We start from the raw sequence: 20,673 nt of genomic DNA on the forward strand, positions 1-20,673 counted from the left end.
CCACTGTGAAACATCAAAACACATAAACATGTGATAGTCAAACCACTGGCTGCCTTTTCATGACCCAGAACAGTACTCCTGGCTTCCTGAACAGATTCCTCATGGCCTCTACCATTGCCACAACTGTGACTGTCAAAGGCACAAAGGAAATATGCTCACCAACGCAGTCCTTTGTTCTTTGTGTGTGATTTGCAGATATCTATCTTACTTTGAGCTCTGGCAATAGTCAGCTCTACCAGGTCTCTTACTGTGAGTAGCAGACTCACCTATCCAGATGCAGCCTCCAACATAAAGGCATAGTAAAAAGGCAGTGTACTACTAGGAGAAGTTCCTGCTTCTCCTGCCATGAAAGGCTGCACGTAGAACATGCACTCCAGCCTCACTGCACATACTTATCTTAGTCAAATGTTTAGGTGAACAAGAATTACAGTTTGGGATCTCAGGCACTGGAGAGATTTGAATAATATCTTGAATATTGCTTCCACTGTACATATATCAGTAATTATTATTCTACAGACAGACTGAAACAGGTCTTTGTGCCATACTGAATCCAAATACTTGCTACAAACCCAGGCAATCAAGTATAGGGAAAAAACCTCAGCACAGACTACTGCACCTGGATCACTGTATAAAGAAACTAGATTTTACTATACTGTTCTCTGCTGTATTTCATACAACACCTGTCTTACCTGTGACATGAATCTTGAAGGTGAGTTTCTGGCCAGCAGCCTCGCAGCTGTACTCCCCTGCATCTTTCTTCTCCACCTGGCTCACCACCAGCCGACGCTGTTTGCCCTCTGACTCAGCCTTGAACATCTTGCTCGAGCTGATCAGTTTCCCCTCCTTGTACCACTTCACCTCCCTCTTCTCCTGCACCACCTCGCAGCTCAGCGTGGCATTTTCTGTTGGTGCAGCCTTCACCTCCTTCTGCACCTTCTCCTTGTTGATAAAAGCATCTTCTGCTTCTGGAATTGAAGGCAAACGGGCACATTTAAGACATGAATCTTTTCTACACAGCCTTCCACAAATGCCCAAATTAGTCTTCGGACTGTACCATTGAGGATAGCTTTCCCACTCACATTTCCTGACAGTGCTATGAACTGAATTTCAACATCTGAACTATATCAATTGCCAGTGAAGAACTTCCTCCCTGCCAGACCAAAACAGCTTAGATAGCCCTAAACTTGTTTTCATTTCCACCAGTATCATGTTCCAAAATCTTCAAAAATTAAAAAACACCCCTTTCCCCACTGTCCAGCAGCACACCAGCATACGCAGTCATTGAAAAGTCTGTTTCATACAAGGGGACAGGCATTAAATTGTCCAAACAAGCTGACAGCTGTAAGTTGCTTTGCCAGCAAAAGCCAGGTGAGGGTCAAGGTTAAATTCTGTTTGTGATTAAGTCATAGTGAGGAAATGTATTTTTCTCACCTACTTATTTCTGAAAACAGTTCTAATATCTCCTGAGTTTTCAGAGGCAGTAATAAAATGGTTTCCCCTATGGAATCATAGAACGGTTTGGGTATAGAAGGAAGCTTTAAAGATCATCCAGTCCAACCTCGTGCCGTGGTCAGGGACATCATTCACTAAATGAGGCTGCCCAAGGTCCCCATCCAGCCTGGCCTTGGACACTACAATGATGAGTCACCCACAACCTGCACTGGACAATCTGTTCCAGTGTATCACCACCCTCATCATAAAGAACTTTTCTCATGTCCAAACTGAGTCTACCCTCTTCACTTTTGAAACCATTGCCCTTTGTTATGTTGCTACAGACCCTGGTAAAAAGCCTTTTTCCACTTTCTTATCAGACTCTCCTAATAAATAGAACGCCTGTCTTCCTCCATTTTGGAATGAAAAGCACCAGCTTGAAGCCTTTCTATTTTTAAGCATTTCTTTTGTACCTGCTATAGAGAAGAAAACAAAAGAAAATACTGGAAAACCTTTTTAGTTGCAGGTTTCTTTAATTTAATAGAAACCACCAGTGCCGCCGTCTAGCATTGTGACCAAATGCTGTCTCTGAGACTATTTAGGAAGAAGCATTTGCAGGGGTGTGCTTGTGCCCTGAAGATATCTTTCATATTCTTTAATTTCCCCTGAAATTATTGACTTCTCATTTTGCTATCTTGCATCTACTTGAGATCCCCAGGGAAATTCCCAAATTATTTCCAGCCTGTCTTAAGCTGAGGCTACCCAAGTCCAAAGTGTTCATAGCTTCGGAAGGCAAACAGAAAAGCACATGAATGAAACAGAATTTAAGCACCGTCTACATCGCTGAATGCTGGGGTTGAATGTGTCAAACCACTTAACTTTCCCCTCCTTCTTTGTTGGGGGGTTCAATACAGTCGAAACAATTTCTCTCATCTGTGACATGAATCTTGAAGGTGAGTTTCTGGCCAGCAGCCTCGCAGCTGTACTCCCCTGCATCTTTCTTCTCCACCTGGCTCTGGGGCCAGTCAGAGGGCCGACGCTGTTTGCCCTCTGACTCCACCTTGAACTTCTTGCTCGAGGTGATCAGTTTCCCCTCCTTGTACCACTTCACCTCCGTCTTCTCCTGGGTCACCTCGCAGCTCAGCGTGGCATTTTCTGTTGGTGCAGCCTTCACCTCCTTCTGCACCTTCTGCTTGTTGATAAAGGCATCCTCTGCTTCTGGAATTGAACTGGAAAACATTGGGTAAAATATACATTAGATATGAGCAACTTGTGACTGGAAGACATTAAAAGTTGCTTCTATGTTGTATTGGACCATTTCCTGGAGCAACTCTGCTTCACAGTGTTTATCACACATTATAATGCATCTCAGCACAGTCCCTATGGTCATCCCATCCCTCTGGGTAGTCTTTACTATCAGCTTGGACTCCTAATTTTCAGATTTCTTCTAATGAAGACAATGACAGATCTTCATCTGTCTGTCTTTTTGATATTGCTCCACTCTGCACTGGATATCAGCCAAGTACAGCTCAATTATGAAGACCTCAAAATCAGGAAACCATAGAAATTTAAGAGCAGAAAACCATCTTTTGACTCTACCCTTTGGTAATGATATAGCCCTTAATATGGTGAATATTTGGCCTACATTAGATTTTGTAGCTCAGTTTTATGCATAAAGCATGGTTTTGTACTCACAGCAACCCCTGATTCTTCAGAGAACTGGCTGAGGTCATCTCCTCTTAATACATAACACATATAGAAGAAAGTGTTTAAAGCCCACCTTACCCTTTGTGTCAACAAATGGAGTTAGCATCAGAAAGATATCAAGTGTAATTAGTTAGGCATACACACTTCAGTTAAGGTGATTCAGTTAATCACTTTGCTAAGTGGGATCGATTGATACATTGAATCTTTTATTGATTACTTTAATGACTGTTTTATCTGATTCTCCTTTTACCAACAACTGGTTGCTGAGAGCGTTCATGCTAGTTCCTATTTGAGGCGTGGGAGAACAGATAAACCCTAAATAAATGGGCTTCCATTTCTATTCCATGGTTTTCCCTACAAAAGTCTGTAGAAGTGCAGAATATTTCTGACGCACTTACATCATGGACTTCTCTAGTGCTAGCCAGCTTCTAACAGCAGAGCAATTTTGAATAAGCTTCCTATGCTTGTTTGGGTCCCAGGAAAGATCCCAGGGTCCTGATGCTGATACCAAGACAGAGGCTCCAAGCATGAATGCAGGACTAGCAGGTGTGAGGGGGATTGACATTGCCTTTTATTTGCAGTGGAGACATGGAAGACCACTCATTCAGATCATTCATGCAAGCATATTCAGGCATACCCAGCTCAGGTGACCGGGAAGGCTCCTGCTCCCCAGCAGTCATGGCAAACCCTTCCAGGACCTGTCCCCTATCTCCTTCCTCCCCGCTGTCACTCTGTGAAGCCTTCTGCTGCCATCCCTTTCCCTTCCTTCATGACTTTCTCCTCTGCATGCTGTCTGAATTCTGAGTGGCAGCAGCTGCCCAGGAGGGTAAGTTCAGCTCAAGTTCCTGTGCTGCTGACCGTTGCAGTACGTGCAATCCCAGGATTCACACCACAGCTCTACCACCAGCACTGCAGTCCACTGAAGGCGAGGGAGCAGGGCAGCAAGCCAATGCAAGAATGCAGTTGATACACTCTACATTTGATCTCCCTGCTTGTACTGACTGTAGAAGCATCATTCTCTCCGCCCATCTTCAACAGCCCCTGTTTTGACTGATGATTTTCAGAGAAGGTTCAAGTTGGATGTTAAGAAAAACTTCTTCTGAAGAGGAATGGTGATGTGGTGGCACAGCTTTGCAGGGAGGTGGTGGGGTCACCATCCCTGGAAGTGTTCAATAACCATGGAGATGTGGCACTGAGGGACGTGGGCAGTGTGCATGGTGGGATGGGTTGAGGCTGGATGTGGGGATCTTTGTGGTCTTTTCCAACCGCAATGATTTGATGAAGATCAGAAGGGTTGCTTATTAGCAAGACAACAAACATGGCCTAGACCAACCAGGTGATGCAAAACTTCTCACAAATGCAATGGAGCTTTGGCCCACTTCAAATAAGGATTTCAGCGTGCACCACAAATACTGAGATAATGAGATGGCAGAATCAGCCCTTTTTACTCTAGTTTTCTATAGGTTTCCAAGGTGTGCAGCACTTGTTTCTTTTAAGCAAGAAGGTCTAATCTGCATCCCGTAATGCTCAACACTCAGCACCTAACATTCAACATGTCCTTAAAATGGGATTGTTCTGTGCTACCAGTGGAACCGTGGGGTAGAGGAACCCTGAAAATCTTTCTGAGTGCAATGGTAGGAGGAGAAATTAAGACTCAGGAAGCCATTGCACTTTGGGAGAAGCTAGTAAGATGAGGATTTCTGTAGTGAAAGAGCCAACCACTCCAAGAGTACTCATAATCCCTCCTGACTTTCACACCACATCATTTTGCAGTGAGGGCTGGACTTGCACGTCATGTTACAGTGGTACACATGAGAAATACAGCAACAGTAGCTAGGCAAGCACTCTCCACGTATGGCAGAGGAGGAGGTATTACATTACCCTGTGCAGCCATGAGCTCATCCGGTCTGAAAGAGAACAGAAAACCTTTGGTTTCTGAGGCAAACAGCTAATAATAGCCCTCAGCTAGCAAAATTCAAGTGTAAAAGCACTACATTGCTGGGTTTTCTCCCTACACCTCTGCAATAAGATGTGGACTGGCTTTGGCTGCTGAGGATTAACTTGGTAGATTCCAGCTGTTGCCATAGTCTTTCTGTCATCGTTCATATTTCATTTTCTCTGACAGATACCTCCCAAATCTACCCTGTCTGTAATCCACTCTTTGCTGAAACTGCCAGTTTCCTGAGCCAAAAGCATGAGCGACACAACTCACGGAACAGATCCAAAGCCCCCAGAATCACATCCACGTGGTGTGGGAACAGTAAGAGCTGATGGTTTAGAGTCTACACCACAGGCAGCAGCAAAACTGTCTACTACAGGAGCAGAGATATATTGCACACCAGGGACTGAAGGAGCAGAATGCCCCAAGATGGAGAGAGCAAAGACTGCAACCTTTACAAGGGAACAGAACGCAAGCTATGCCCTGCAAGGACACCAGGTCTGTGTGAGCAGAAAGGCAGTAGACTCCCAGTACAGTTGCTCCTCCACATAGCTGACCAAATGCCAAACCTTGACCAGAATTAAGCTCCAATGTGTTCACTGCCATAGGAAAGAAGAGGAGAAAACAGATTCCCTGTCCTGATCAGCTCAGAATACAAGACAAGAACTGTAAAGTTAACAGAGAACAAGCTGACTTACGAGCAAAAACCAGCAGAGTGCAGCTACAAATAAAACAGAAGACAAACCCTCGTCATCAGCCAGCTCACTAATGGTCACTCAGAATGCAGCTGATGTGCTCAAGGCTATCTGGAGTCTAAGTTAAAATTTACCAGATCTTGTGCAAAATATACTGACACCAGAGCAATCTCTACTGCAGCTGGAGTGAGAGATCTGCCTCCATGCTAAACTCTCAGACTAATGAGAAATGTACAATTAGAAAGGTATCAATGGATTCATGACTGGTGTCACGGGTTACTTAGATTTACCTATGCCCGTGACAGGGGAAGCCACCCCGTGGCCCCCCCCCCCCGGGGCCCTGAAAGGAGGGGGAAAAAGGGAGTGGGATAAAACAGCGACAATCTAAGGAGGAAAAACTTATTTTACTAAATATGATACCGAAATACAAGATAACACATATAATATAATTGAGGCTAACAAATCGAACGAAACAGAGAGAGAGAGAGAGTCCCCGAAAACCGAGAGGCCTACTGTGAACTCTAGGCGACACGGCTGGAACGCTTCCCACTCTCCGAGAATTTCGAGAGAAGAAGGAGGGCACTCCAGCCTGGAAATGAGATTATATAGAGTCCTGGTCCCGTGACTTATCATTAACCCTGTTGTTCTCTGGGATATGTAGTCTTCTTCTGTGGACTGCACATTCAATAGAAGTATCCATACTTTACATGATGTTATGATGTGGAATACTGATAGCAAAATTACAAAATTACATTGCAATTAGTTGATGGAAACAATTTCTTGCACATTTCATCTACTCGGTTTTCTAGCCGTGAGATGGCAGAAACTGCGGCATGCAGTTGAGGGAGCTGCTGATCGGTGGTTTGAAGCATTATAATCAGCTCAACAACTCGGGGCCATCTGTCCCCGAATCCTTTAGAACCTGTTACCAATGACTGTGCAATTCTCTCTGGTGCTGTACTTATGATTTTCTGCCACATGTCAGGATCGGCCCTCACTCTCTCAGGGTCAAGTTCGCTTGGATCAGGGCTGTACAACATTTTCGCCATGGCCAATTCCCTCAAGCGCTGAATACCTTTTTGGACGGTATTCCAACTATCAAATTTAGGCTTCAAAGCATCCTTATAGGGGTACCTTTCTCTCACGGCTTCTAACAGCCGCAACCAGAGAGTGGCAGCTCCATCCGAACATCTGCTAATCCCTCTGTCGATACCTGCATCTTGGGCAATGCTTCCTAGTTGGCGAGCTTCATTACCATCTAGAGACAAGCTGTTGGCCCCGTTGTCCCAGCAGCGAAGCAACCAAGCAAGGATACCTTCATCTTGACGCCGTGTGAACTCCTTTCTTGAGCCTTGGATTTCAGTCAGCTTCAGAGGTCGACAATAGGTGATTTCCTCCTCATCATCAGTCTCTTCTTCATGCCTCTTGGTTTTTGCCTTTGCTTTTTTCAGTACTGCTCCATGCCCGGCACCTGGGTCTTCTGCTGCCCCCCCCTGTGCTTCTCCTTCTTTTCGTTCTAGACGCATGGACACCCGTTTCCATTTCTTGCCTTCCACAGGGGCAACTGATATTGCTACTGATGCCTCCTGTGACTGATCAGAATTAACTTGGGCTTGAATCTCAGATCGGAAACTCTCTCTCTCCAGAATAGTATGATACAAAGCACGGTATGCATAAGCCAAACCCCACATAAGGTTTACCTCCTTAGATCTCTGACCCAAATACTCACTTAATTTCTTAGGGTCCCTTAGGTGTTCAAGAGTGAAATCCCATGACACTGCGGGTCCCCATGCTTCTAAGACTTTTCCTAAACCTTTCCATATTCCCTGCCAGTCATCATTCTCTGGTTCTGGAGGAGACTTCCGCATAGAACGAATGCATAGGAACATATATGCATTCATTAATAGTGATAACATGGATGCAAGTATGAACCCTATCTCAGTTACTGAAAGGCGTGTGGAAACCTGAGAGTACAACCTAAATAAAAAGGGTTTTTTTAGCCTGTACAATGAATTAAACATGGTGCTGTTTGTAAAATTGCCTGTTCCATCTGGGATGCAAGTACTTGTAAGATTCGCAATTCCATCTGGGGTGTAGGTGCCAAAATTCTGACCATACCACATCTCATAAAAGTACCAGGCAGGTGTCTCCATCAGTATCCACCTTATTAGGCTATATACCTGCACAATTCCACAACACCAAATTATGGTGTTAATAGTTGACCAATACTTTAAGAAGATCATAATTGCTTTCAATCCCTTAAACAGAGCAACTGGGATGAAGAGTGGATTCATAGCTGGCAGGCTCTGTAAAAGTCAGAGCTAGCTAGCTTTGCTCTAAGGGAGAAAGAAATCCCTTTGTTTTCTACACAAAAGTTAGATAGCAGTGCTGAGAATGTACAGCAGCCCTTAATGCTGACAATTTGTCTGGTATTTCAAGGTCACGTTCTCAGTGAGCAGCTACGAAAAGATAACACTCCCCTAACGAAGCTCTTTAAGAGTAAAGAGAGAGTCGTTCTAAAAGCTAAAAAGCTCTATGCCCGCATCCTCCACCAAAAAATCTGTCACGGGTTACTTAGATTTACCTATGCCCGTGACAGGGGAAGCCACCCCGTGGGCCCCCCCCCCCCGGGGTCCGGAAAGGAGGGGGAAAAAGGGAGTGGGATAAAACAGCGACAATCTAAGGAGGAAAAACTTATTTTACTAAATATGATATCGAAATACAAGATAACACATATAATATAATTGAGGCTAACAAATCGAACGAAACAGAGAGAGAGAGAGAGTCCCTGAAAACCGAGAGGCCTACTGTGAACTCTAGGCGACACGGCTGGAACGCTTCCCACTCTCCGAGAAGTTCGAGAGAAGAAGGAGGGCACTCCAGCCTGGAAACGAGATTATATAGAGTCCTGGTCCCGTGACTTATCATTAACCCTGTTGTTCTCTGGGATATGTAGTCTTCTTCTGTGGACTGCACATTCAATAGAAGTATCCATACTTTACATGATGTTATGATGTGGAATACTGATAGCAAAATTACAAAATTACAAAACCATGACAACTGGTCATTACATTTACAGAACATGGAACGAATGGTCGTCAACGTGGGATTCAACAAGCCAAAGGCAAGTGCAATGCCTCTGACTAAAAGTTCTTAGGACACCAACAACCAAACCTCAGTGCACCCACAGTAGAGAACTGTAACTACTACTGTTGAAATATCAACTGGTAGAGCAGTGTTGCACATTGTATAAATCACAGTTGGACATCTATGGACAGCTCATTATAAAAGTAGTCGTTGGGGAAGAGCTGGATGAAACACTGTTAAAAACAAATAATCATTTTAGCTGCACGTTTGTAAGCATTTCTTTTCATCCTCCCAAAAACAGTTTCATGGCAGAATCAAGAGGACACATTCACACAGACGTTTCCACAGCCAGACTATGGAATAATCAAAGAATATCAACCAAAATGTGTTTCCTACCAGTTACATGAATCTTGAAGGTGAGTTTCTGGCCAGCAGCCTCGCAGCTGTACTCCCCTGCATCTTTCTTCTCCACCTGGCTCACCACCAGCCGACGCTGTTTGCCCTCTGACTCAGCCTTGAACTTCTTGCTCGAGGTGATCAGTTTCCCCTCCTTGTACCACTTCACCTCTGTCTTCTCCTGGGCCACCTCTCAGCTCAGCGTGGCATTTTGAGTCAGTACAGCCTTCACCTCTTTTTGTACCTTGTCCTTGTTTGTAAACACATCTTCTTTCTCTGCAGGGACATCACAACAGTCACACCGTTTTGCTGTAGTCTGCTGCAGAGCTAACTCCAGTTCCCCGTTTTCACTATACTTGCCCTTCACAGAGAGCATCGTGATGCCTCATTAAGACAGGAAAATACTTTCCCCTCTATTTTGCCTTGGGAAATGATAAGCATATCATTTCATATCACATCATATCACATCATATCACAAAGCTAAACATTTCTCAGTCTGATAGCAGATTTGGACATGAGATTTAGAACACCTGCATGCACTGCTGAACCTCCTCCCTTCTCTTTTTTTCTTCTGATGTCTCTCTACATTTCCAGTAAATCAGAAGGGAACGGCCCTCTAGAACAGGTTGCCCAAGGAGACTGTGGATGCTCCATCCCTGCAGGCATTCAAGGCCAGGCTGGATGTGGTTCTGGGCAGCCTGGGCTGCTGCTTGGCAACCCTGCACATAGGAAGAAGGGGGTTGGAACTGGATGAGCACTGTGGGGCTTTGCAACCCAGGCCATTTATGAGTCTGATTAGTGGCATTTTCCACCTAATTGTGTCATTAAAATTTTGTAACCAGATCTCTTCAAACACCTCCCCTTTTCTCACTCCTTGCATGCCTGGTGTGCTCTTGCACTGTAACCCTGCAGACACCAGCTGACTACAAGAGCTGCACAAGTTACCCTCCTTGCCTATGGTTTGTTGCAGGAATTCATTCCTGGATGGAAAAGCACATGTAGAAAAGTGTTGCTATGACACTAGATGACAAAGAAAGTCCTATAGCCAAAATGTTTTGCACCAGAGAGGCTGTCAGTTGATCCTCCCAATGCAAGACACACCAAATGAAGCGTTCCTTTATCTCTGGGATTCCAAGCATTTTCTCACCTCTGACTTTCACTTGGAATGTTGCTTTGTCATCTTTTGTTTCACAGCTGTAGCTCCCTTGGTCTTTCAGGGTCACATATTTGACCATGAGCTTGAGGTGCGTCCCCTGGGAAATGATGGTTGTCCTCTGGTCCTGCTTCACCTCTGTTTGATCTTTCTTCCATACGACAGCTCCGCTTGCAGCTGACACCTCACACACCAGCTCCAGGTCTTCAGAAGGAGTGACTGATATTTCGGGAGTCGTTTTGGACTTGCTGACAAGATTAATGGCTTCATCTGAAGAAAAAAAGAGAAAGTGGTTTACATCCTGATTCAGGCTTATTCGGCACAGCATGAAGATACAGTTAGAACTGATTGTAATGTCTCTGCTCATTACATTTGGGTGATTGAGTTTCACCTCTGGAGGTACTCACATACAAACATCTGCTTGATTCTCCTGTGTAAGGAAAGAGTAAGTTCTATGCAGACAGTTCTTATTTCTTTTAATCAATTCTGTATTCTGCACATGTTCTTCTGAAGCTAAAATGAAGGCAGCTAAGTAACGTGTTTTCAATACATGAACAAACCTATTCAACACCTTGTCTCTAAGCTAACAAGCAGCGTTTGATGAGCACATCAGTATTTCATGCCCTTAATTCCATCCACACAGAACCTGCCTGAGGAGCAAGCTGATGGCTGTTAGCTACAGGCAGACCTAGCTTAGTATTGCATTTCTTAGAGCAACAACTGTCGCTTTCAGTCACTGAATACACCAAGGCCAATTGCTATGCCAGGCACATTTATGGCATCAGTGAACAAATAATTCGTTAAAAATTGTAATAGACAGGAGCCATGTATTCTTTTAAAACTAGATGACCAAAGAAGAACAGTCCCTCTAGAGTCAAGCTGTGAAGAACTAATAGCACCAACCAATATCACATACATAGATTACTTCCCTGCCCTAAACCATCTTGTGACCATTTGGTGCTATTAATTAAGCCCTCTTGATGGCTTTTTTGTCTGAGCCATGTGACATTTTGTGATAGGAGTTACTGCTAGTGTTCCCTTAACCCAACACCAAAGTAGGAGGTATCCATTCTCAGGGAATCATGCAGGCTTCCTCTGTATTTGATGCTCAGAGACAGCCCCAGAACTTTTTAAATCTTAGCTTAGCTCTCATCCAATAATGTTCATCAAACAGTGCAACTTGTCCCTTGGGGATGCCTTTGTTCTGCATCAACCAGTTCCAACGGAGTCTTCTTGGCTTGTTTTAGATCAGTTTTTCAACAGATAAAGCCAGGGTCTTTGAATTACAAAGTGAAATTGCAGAATGCATGATTCTCAACCAAACAGAACAGCAGGTGGGATGCAGGGTGAACACCTGAGCCAATACCACCTGCAAGCAATCCTTCAATATCTTAGGAATCTCTAGCCATCCCAAATCCAGTGTTGTGCTTGATCTATCATCTCTGCTGAGTTTTTAGCTAGCTGATGGTGAGCATCGTGGTGGTGATGGGTGAGCAGTCGGACTAGAGGGTCTTAATCAACCTTAAGGATCCTGTGATCAGAGGAATGTGAATGTGCTGTTAGAGGTCACAAGCGCTGTACTGCAGCATGAGCATACACAGCGAAAGGCTTTCAGTAGAGCTTCAGTTCATAAATGAAAACTGGGTTATGGAAAAGAGGCTCAAGATAGAAACCAGAAAACAGATCTTAACGCCAGGTTCTGTGAATGCAGCCAGCAGAATTTCACAGATATTGAATTTCAATGACAATTTCTTGTGTTATTTTACCCTCCAGCTCCACCCTGAACATGAACATGTCAGTGACAAGCATTACTCCTCCAGGCTTGACCTGACAGTGCTTTACTTGTACTATGAGCTAATGCCAGGAAGAGCAGGAAAAGAGTTTCATCCACGTGCCTTCTCCTTCCTTAGTAAAACCAGTGTGAAACTGCAGCCACGTCAGGCTGAAGGAGACGTCTCAGATGTCCTGCCTGGATGCAGGAGGTCACGTGTCAGAGGATGTCTGGCACGTCAAGTCTCATGGCAGTGCAGTGCATGACAAACTGCAACAACACTTTCCTGTGGGCTCCTTTGGGCACGAGGCCCAGCGGGTGACACACCTCTGGCTGCAGCTCTTCAGAGCCTCCCAGCAGCCACGTGATGCCCATGGGAGAGACACAGCTGACCCGCACAGCAGATGATTTACCAGCTAGCTCTGGTTTACAGCAAGAGAAGATACAAGTGGCGATGCTGAATGGTGAAATACTGCGAGTGTGTGGCATGGGTATAAGATTGGTGAGCCTGAGGATGTTCAAAGTCAGGCTGGACAGGGCTCAGAGCACCTGATGGAGCTGCGGTGCCCCTGTTCATTGCGGGGGGAGTCCAACTAGCTGACCCTTAAGGGTCTCTTCCCTATCTATGAGATACACGAAAGCTGATTCTGCAGTAACCAAGCTACCAACAGCAGTTGTTTGTCTTACAGCTTGCCAACACAGGTTTTAAAATAACAGCATTGATTACTCATTTGATAGTCACATTACAGTGCAAAGCACATGGAAAAGTCCATCAGCTAATTCAATTAATTCTGGGGGCAGACCTGCCAGTACAAAATATTATGCTAACATGACAAAGAGAGAGAAGAAAAGCAAAATTAAGACTAGCTGACAAGCCTTGGCAGGAAGTTCTTTTCTCCATAAATTTAGTCCCATTATTCAATTCTGTTTGGAGCTGTCTCCATGCCTCTCTGCAGTTCGTTCTTTGAGAAGAAGCAATTAAGTAAGCTCTCCAATGCCAAAGTGCATACACTGCTCTAGGGCTTTGTTGTTTCTCCATGGACCAACAAGGGTTACAAGCCAGCAGAAGATGATGAAGAGCCTCATGCATACTCAGTGTGAAAAAAAAAAAGGCAATTGTTGCTGGGAAGAAGGTGCATTTGCATTTGTGTCATCTGCAGAGGGTACTGCAGAAATGGAAAGTCTTCCACTGGAGCAAACAAAGGGCTCTCATTTATTGCAATCAAGGCCCAGCGTGTGGATCTCAGAGATCAGACCTACACCCTGCAGCAAAACAGAGACCTGCGTGGGAAAGTTCAGTTTCTCTCTACATCTGTGCAAGAAAAAGCCCACCATGGAATGACAGCTAAGTAAACATCCCTGTGATTCTTCACAGGTCTCTTCTACATTTGGGATCACTGCTACAAAAAGAGCATTTTACATCATCTCTCGTGGCCACCCTGAGAGAAGAGCAGGAAGGCTGGGATGCTCTTTTTCCTCTCTTTCCCTTGACTTCCTCTATATCTTAGGGACGAATCACAGGACAGAACACAGAAATCAAATGGCTCTACAAAGCAGATTGGCCAGTTCAAGTCAAAACAGCCACTGAAAACACCCCAGATGCTGTCTTACAACAGCTGGACTGTCGGGGAGTCAGGTGAATGCAGTCTGCTGGCCCTGGGCAGGAAGAGGACAGCCCAGACTGTCACATACCTTTCACTGAAAGCTGATAGAGCATTTTATCCCCCTCACAGATGCACTGACAACTTCCAGCATCATCCATAGAGACGCTGTGAATTTTCAGGGTGTGTTTCTTCCCCTCAATGTGCAGTTCATAATTTTCACTGGCCTTGAGCTCCTTCCCATCCTTCATCCACTCCACAGTAGCACCTGTGTCTGAAAGCTCAGCCTGCAGTTTGGCTTCCTCACGCAGCCGAGCGCAGATCTTTTCTACATCTTTGCTCTTATTGGTAAATCTCACTGCAGCACCTGTCAGGAGCAAAGGCCTCGTTATTTCAATTGATATCAGGCTAACGTGGTCAATGTTTGCTGCAACATCTCTGAAAAAGTATCACCTTTTGTTCCTGCACTCATCATTGTGTCAGTGCTGAGCAATTCAAGATATTTCATTTGGTCTTCTTACAGGATTTACTAAGTAAAAATCAACCAAACATCTCCTTCTACTGATTAAGAATGCTCTAAACATGCTTCTGCAGAGGTTTCCACCCAATGACAAACAGCTCCTCCCATAATGAATCTTTATTTGTTCTACGTTGTCATGCTAAGCTGATTGATAGAGATATTATTGGAATGATTGCTCCCCTACTTCTAAACTATTCCAGTGCAATCAGAAAGGCTGTCTGAACCTGGAGCTGAAAGTACTGCTCTATGGTGATGCAGTGGTAAACATGGTGACTGAATGCACTGGCCAAGAGCTGTGAACTGCAGACATTCATCAGCTGGCATGAAGCAATCTGGTTCAGATACCAAGCAGCTGGGTAGACTGGCTTACCCTACACTCAGTGCTATCATGTTTAGGTCATTACCAGGACTCACGTCAGTCCATGGGATGCAATTTCAGGTATTTGGTACAGTCAGTGAATGCCTGCAGCCCCAGTTCTAATCATCAGATCACAGCAACTCTGCCTTGACTGTAAGAGGAAAGGAGAAGGATCAAAGCAAATACCTCTCACTCTCATCTTGGTGCTGACATCAACATTTTTGGCAACAAATTTCACTTCTGCTCCATCATCGTTCTTGGGGACGTTCTCCATGATTAGGCTGTGAGTAGTTTGGGTTCTCTTGATGATGCAGGTCTCGCTTTCCTGTAAGACTTTACCATTGAGGCATCAAGTGCCGCAACACGTTGTTGTAAGGTCAATAGTAAACATGGCATCCCCTCCAGGTACAGCTTCACCAGTTGTTAGGGGGGATTTCACAGCCAGGACTGGGTCTGAGGAAGAACAACGTTTGTCTTAATGCTCTTTAGATGCAAGTCTGGTATCTCATTTAGAGATGGAAGATTAAATCATAGGTACATTTCTACTTCTCCCTTTGCATGAGTGCTTGAAGAAGCACTTCTATGCTTAAGATCTGCTACAGAAAGTTCTGCCTCTTGCACATGTGACATATCAAAAGATAAGGATATTCATGTCTCTGTCACAGAAACATAACTCGTATCACTTTAGAGGTATCTGGAGGTTGATAGGAGATAGGAGAACTGGGAATAAAGGAAATCCTTTGGTGTGTTAATGCACTACTGTCCTTAAAGTCAAAGGAAGCATCTTTAGGGAACCAACACAGCTGCTCAGCACACACTGACCCATTTCCATTGGGGTTTTTGTGCTTACCAAGGTGCACGCTCCCTGGGAATTCCAGAGACGGGCTCTGTCCATGCGCATTGACTGCAGACACTCGGAACTGATCATCAGCCTCTTCAGACAGATTGCTCACCGTGAACTCTGGGACGGGGACATGAGACTTGTGGCACTCACCCACGTGAAGCCAGTTAGTTTATTGGGTTCCACAATGTAGCCATGGATTGGAATGGGGAGGTGCATCTTCGGAGGGGACCATGCCAGCGTCACTGACGTTTCTGTTTTATTTTTCACCACGGGGTCAGTTGGGGGCTGGGTGGGAGGTTTTCTGGGAGCTGAACAGAAATAAATACAGAAATATTAGCATAAGGTCATTTAGGCTGGAAAAGACCTTCAAGATCAGCAGACTCAACTTTCAGCATGACCTACTGAGTCCCACCATTAACTACTGTGGTACCTGAGGACATACATGACAAGCTTATTCCTGCAGGTATTTGCATAGTGAATATATTGACCCTCTGGTTGCTTTGGAACATTTTAGAGGTTAAAATCCCATCAGACTTTTTCACTGTGTGCAGCCACTGATACAGGCAGGAGGCTGGGAATTACCTGATGGGCTCTAGTTTCAGACTACTGACACAGTCAAGGATTGATTTCATTTCATTTTGGCCATCAGAAAGTTTGGTGTCTGGTTTCAGTCAGCCATCTAGACTCCAATTATAATCATATGGAGAACAGCGCATTTAGGAGAACTCATCTCAATAAACCTGAATGAAATCACAGAATCATAGGATCACAGGAGAGCTTGGGTTGGAAGAAAACATCAAGATCATTCAGTTCTAAACACCCTGCCATGGGCTGGCTGCCCACTAACCAGCTCAGGCTGCCCATCACCCATCCAACCTCGCCTTCAACACCAAGGACAGGCATCCACAGCTTCTCTGGGCAGCCTGAAATGGAAGCAATGAGCCACATGTTGAAGATACTCAAATATTCATGACTGTAGAGAGAGCCAAATACTCCATACATATTGCCTGCCTGGTAAATGGCATTAAAATGCCAACAACAGACTCATCCAGCTCATTGAAAATGGTGTGAACATGGCGTACAGGATTCTTCCAGCAGCTAGTTAGATCTGCAAAGTGTAAAAACATGAAATCTCAATGCGATACCATTTTCCCTCATAACATAAACAGACACATAACTGCTTTGGGGTGCACTGTTACCAGCCTGTCAGTTGCTGTTGGTCAGTGCTAGATGCCAAAGGTCCCACTAACACAGCATGAAGCCGAAAGCTAGACGCTGGTATCAGATCTCCTGACCTTACCATCAGAAATTGAGATGTCATATTTTGCTCAGAGGTGCCTGCTTGTAGGAGGGACAGCTTCCGAGCTTTTTCTGCTCCAGGAACCAGCTCCAGCTTCAGAATTTAAACAGCAGTCAGAAATTAAACTGAGCTTTGTCACCTCCATCAAATAGAAGGAGTGGTTGGGTGGTACAGCTTTCCAAATCACTTAGAAACTGTCACAACAATCAGATGCCTACCTTTTCTTTTTGAACTTGTTAATACATAGAGCTTAATAGCATCAGAATGCCCCAAGCACTTCAGATAACAGGACAGCTGTAAACCCTTCTTTAAGGATTCCTTTGTTTAACCACTGAGTAACTGTAATTCAGTGGTGCTGGTGGGAGAAGGGAAGTCCTAATCTTCCCAGATGGTGAATAGAGTTGATGTTCACATGCAGACTGGTGCTGCAGCACAGCCAGAAACCACTCATCTGGGAAACACAGCACCAAGAAAACAATGGGAATAGCTTCATAAAATCAGGCAGCTTCACCCAAATTTCATGTCAGGTCCATTATTCTTCCTATTTTCAGGAAGAAATGTTTTCCCTTATTCTTGTAGTTTTATTTTCTTTTCCTTTCCAGCAAGCAGCTTTGTAGCTTACAAATTGTTTTCTAATCACCTCCTGGTGTGGACAAATCACACAGGTCTGACTCCATGTTTTACATAGTTAGCATTTTATATTTGTTCCACTATGGAACTGTACAGTCATAGAATGGCCTGGGTTGAAAAGGATCCCAAAGATCATCCAGTTCCAACCCCCTGCTATGTGCAGGGTCGCCAACCACCAGACCAGGCTGCCCAGAGCCACATCCAGCCTGGCCTTGAATGCCTGCAGGGATGGGGCATCCACAGCCTCCTTGGGCAACCTGTTCCAGTGCGTCACCACCCTCTGAGCGAAAAACATCTTCCTAAGATCCAACCTAAACCTCCCCTGTCTCAGTTTAAAACCATTCCCCCTTGTTCTATCACTGTCCACCCTCATAAACAGCCATTCCCCCTCCTGTTTATACGCTCCAATCAAGTACTCAAAGGCCACAATGAGGTCTCCCCACAGCCTTCCATTCTCCAGGCTAAACAAGCCCAGATCCCTCCACCTTTCCTCATAGGAGAGCTGCTCCAGCCCTCTGATCATCACAGTGGCCCTCCTCTGGACCCCCCCCAACAGCTCCACATCCTTCCCAGGCCTGGACACAGTGCTGCAAATATGGCCTCACAAGAGCTGAGCAGGAGGGGACAATCACCTCCCTCTCCTGCTGGCCACCCCTTTTTCAGTGCAGCCCAGAACACACATGGATCTATCTTTTCCATACGGATATTCCCATCTGTGTACATATATATACCACACCTACACCCCCACAATCTGCTACAACTCCATAGAATTTTCAAGGTTGGAAAAGACCTGGATGATCTTATGATCTTATGATCTCAGATCTTATGATCTGGATGATCTTATGATCATCCAGTCCAACCATCACCAATACTTCCCAGTTAAATCACATCCCTCAACACAACACCCAAACTTTTTGTGAACTTCCCAGGGTCGGTGACTCTACATGAGAGAAAAGGGCACTCAGATAAGGGATTCTGCATTTGCTATTAGCAGAGGTGGGATGAGACCGAGCACTGCCCCAGCTCCTGGGATAACGCAGAAGGGCTGAGACCTTCCAGCTGCTTCCACCCAGGGTCACACAGCAAAGCCGACCCTGCAGGAGTCTGCATCATTCTTTGCATGGCATTGCTAAGAGGAAGATCCCCCCCCTACCCTTGGCTCTACACTCCAGCTGCTGTCTGCCATCTGTAAAGCCACCACAGCTCTCCTACTGGAGTTCCCATCTGCACAGTGACAGCTTGGTTTCTTCTTACTGTCAAAGCAGCCACAGCCTCAGTGCTTCTCAAATCTCCCCTTTTCAGCTGATTTCCTCTTTCTAGTGGCTGGGCAATTCCTCCCTCTCACAGTCATCCCTCTGCCCCACTCTGTGCCCACAGACCCACAGAGGGCACACAGAGCCAGCCCTGTCCCAGCTGCTGCTGCTTCACATCTGACAGTCTCAGGAGCTGAGATCCAGGCCGAGACAGCAATGCCCAGACATGGTTTGTAGGACGTTTGTGATAGGAAATAGGGAGGTTTGTGATTAAACCTGCCCCCTAAGGAGGAAGGCAATGCTGCCTGCAGCCCCAGCAGGCATTACAAAACATCCCCATTTACAGGAGGGTTTTAAATAGCACAATTCAGGAACTACAACTGCACAAATTCCCGCATGCCCTGGAATAAGTTTGGGAATGGACAAGGTTCTACCACCTGTGCAATGCCATAGAAATAACAACCATCCACCTGTAAACCTCCATCCTCTCCCCTGCTGCACAAAGGGAAGCTCAACAGCAGTGCACAAATGTCCCAGCAATGTCTGAGCACTGCTCTGTGCATCCCAACCTGCTCATCCCATCCACTCCTGGCTGGGCAGCAGGATTGGGGTGGCACACTGCAATGGGCACAGAGGAACGTGGAAGCCCCACACATGTGAGGAAGGGGCTGGCTGTGCTCCACACTCACGTTATCAGACGTGATTTGCCCTTCTGTGGGGAGCCTCTGCTCTTTCCCAGCTCATCCTCCAGCGTCTGGGACTCCAGGATCTCATTCAGGCTGTTGCTGGCTGCGGGGCAGCTCCATGAAGAGCCGCCCCTCCACCGACCGGCACACAACAGCCGCTCCCGCGCACTGCGGCTCAGCCAATCGGAGCCGGCGGAGCTGCCGCTGCCCGATGGGACCCCCCCCCCCCCACGTATTGACCCCCCAGACGAGGAAGAGGAGGAGGAGAGCGACGAGGAGCTGCCGCAGGAGCTGACGTTGGGGCGGGGGGGCAACGCGGGGGGGGGTCGGCAGTGGGGGGTGGGGTAGGGGAGGGGGTGGGGCAGCATTACCCCCGGACCCCGTGGACCCCCCCCCCCCCAGCCAAAGTGCTGCTCTCCGACCCCCGCGGGCTCTTTGTGCAGCCGCTGCCCTCCAGGTAAAGACCACGCCCCAATTTGTGACCCCCCCCCCCATATTGCGCTTTGCCCACCCCCTCCCCCAACCCCGCAACCCCCCCCCCTCCCCACATCGCCCCCCTCCCCCCCCCGGGTGGGGTTGGTGGGGGGGGTGTTGTCGACGATGTGCCTTAAGCCGCGCCGGGGTCGTGTGCCAAACCCCCCCCCCCCTCCATCAAGATGAATGGGGCGCTGAGGGGGGGGGGGCTCAGCCGTGAGGATAAAGGGGGGGGTTACAGGGGGGGGGGGGGGCGGCGCTATAGGGAACGCAACTGATTTAAGCCCCCCCCCCACATTAACACCCCATTGTGTGTGGGGGTGAAGCACCCAATAACCCAATAACCCCCCCCCAGTGCCAAACAGCCCCAACACCCCCCTCAAAGCCGCTGCCTTACGCTGTGCCCCCCCCGCATGAAGGCAAAATAGAGAGGAAAGTGTTTTCCTGTCTTAATGAGGCATCACGATGCTCCCTGTGAAGGGCAAGTATAGTGAAAACGGGGAACTGGAGTAAGCTCTACAGCAGACTACAGCAAAACGGTTTGACTGTTCTGATGTCCCTGCAGAGAAAGAAGACGTGTTTACAAGCAAGGACAAGGTACAAAAGGAAGTGAAGGCTGTACTGACTCAAAATACCACGCTGAGCTTGCCCAGGAGAAGACTCACCAAGATTCATGTCACAGGTGAGAGAAATTGTTTCGACTGTATTGAATCCCCCAACAAAGAAGGAGGGGAAAGTTAAGTGGTTTGACACATTCAGCCCCAGCATTCAGTGATGTAGACGGTGCTTAAATTCTGTTTATTTCATGCACTGTTTTGTTTGCCTTCT

General features: G+C 46.3%; 1 protein-coding gene across 1 annotated transcript; it reads right to left on the reverse strand.

Annotated features, from left to right (window-relative positions):
* Positions 1-2,219: 2,219 nt before the first annotated feature.
* LOC146759308 (obscurin-like protein 1) lies at positions 2,220-3,177 on the reverse strand. The gene is made up of 2 exons (XM_085510203.1): positions 3,127-3,177; positions 2,220-2,660 (listed from the first exon to the last, which is right to left on the reverse strand). The coding sequence occupies exons 1-2, from the start codon at positions 3,162-3,164 to the stop codon at positions 2,306-2,308; spliced, it is 393 nt and encodes a 130-aa protein (XP_085366329.1). The 5' UTR covers positions 3,165-3,177; the 3' UTR covers positions 2,220-2,305.
* Between the last annotated feature and the right edge of the window lie 17,496 nt (positions 3,178-20,673).

This window comes from Coturnix japonica, chromosome 10 (genome assembly GCF_054131305.1).
Source record: "Coturnix japonica strain WE chromosome 10, WE-NBRP24, whole genome shotgun sequence".
Classification (NCBI taxonomy): domain Eukaryota; kingdom Metazoa; phylum Chordata; class Aves; order Galliformes; family Phasianidae; genus Coturnix; species Coturnix japonica.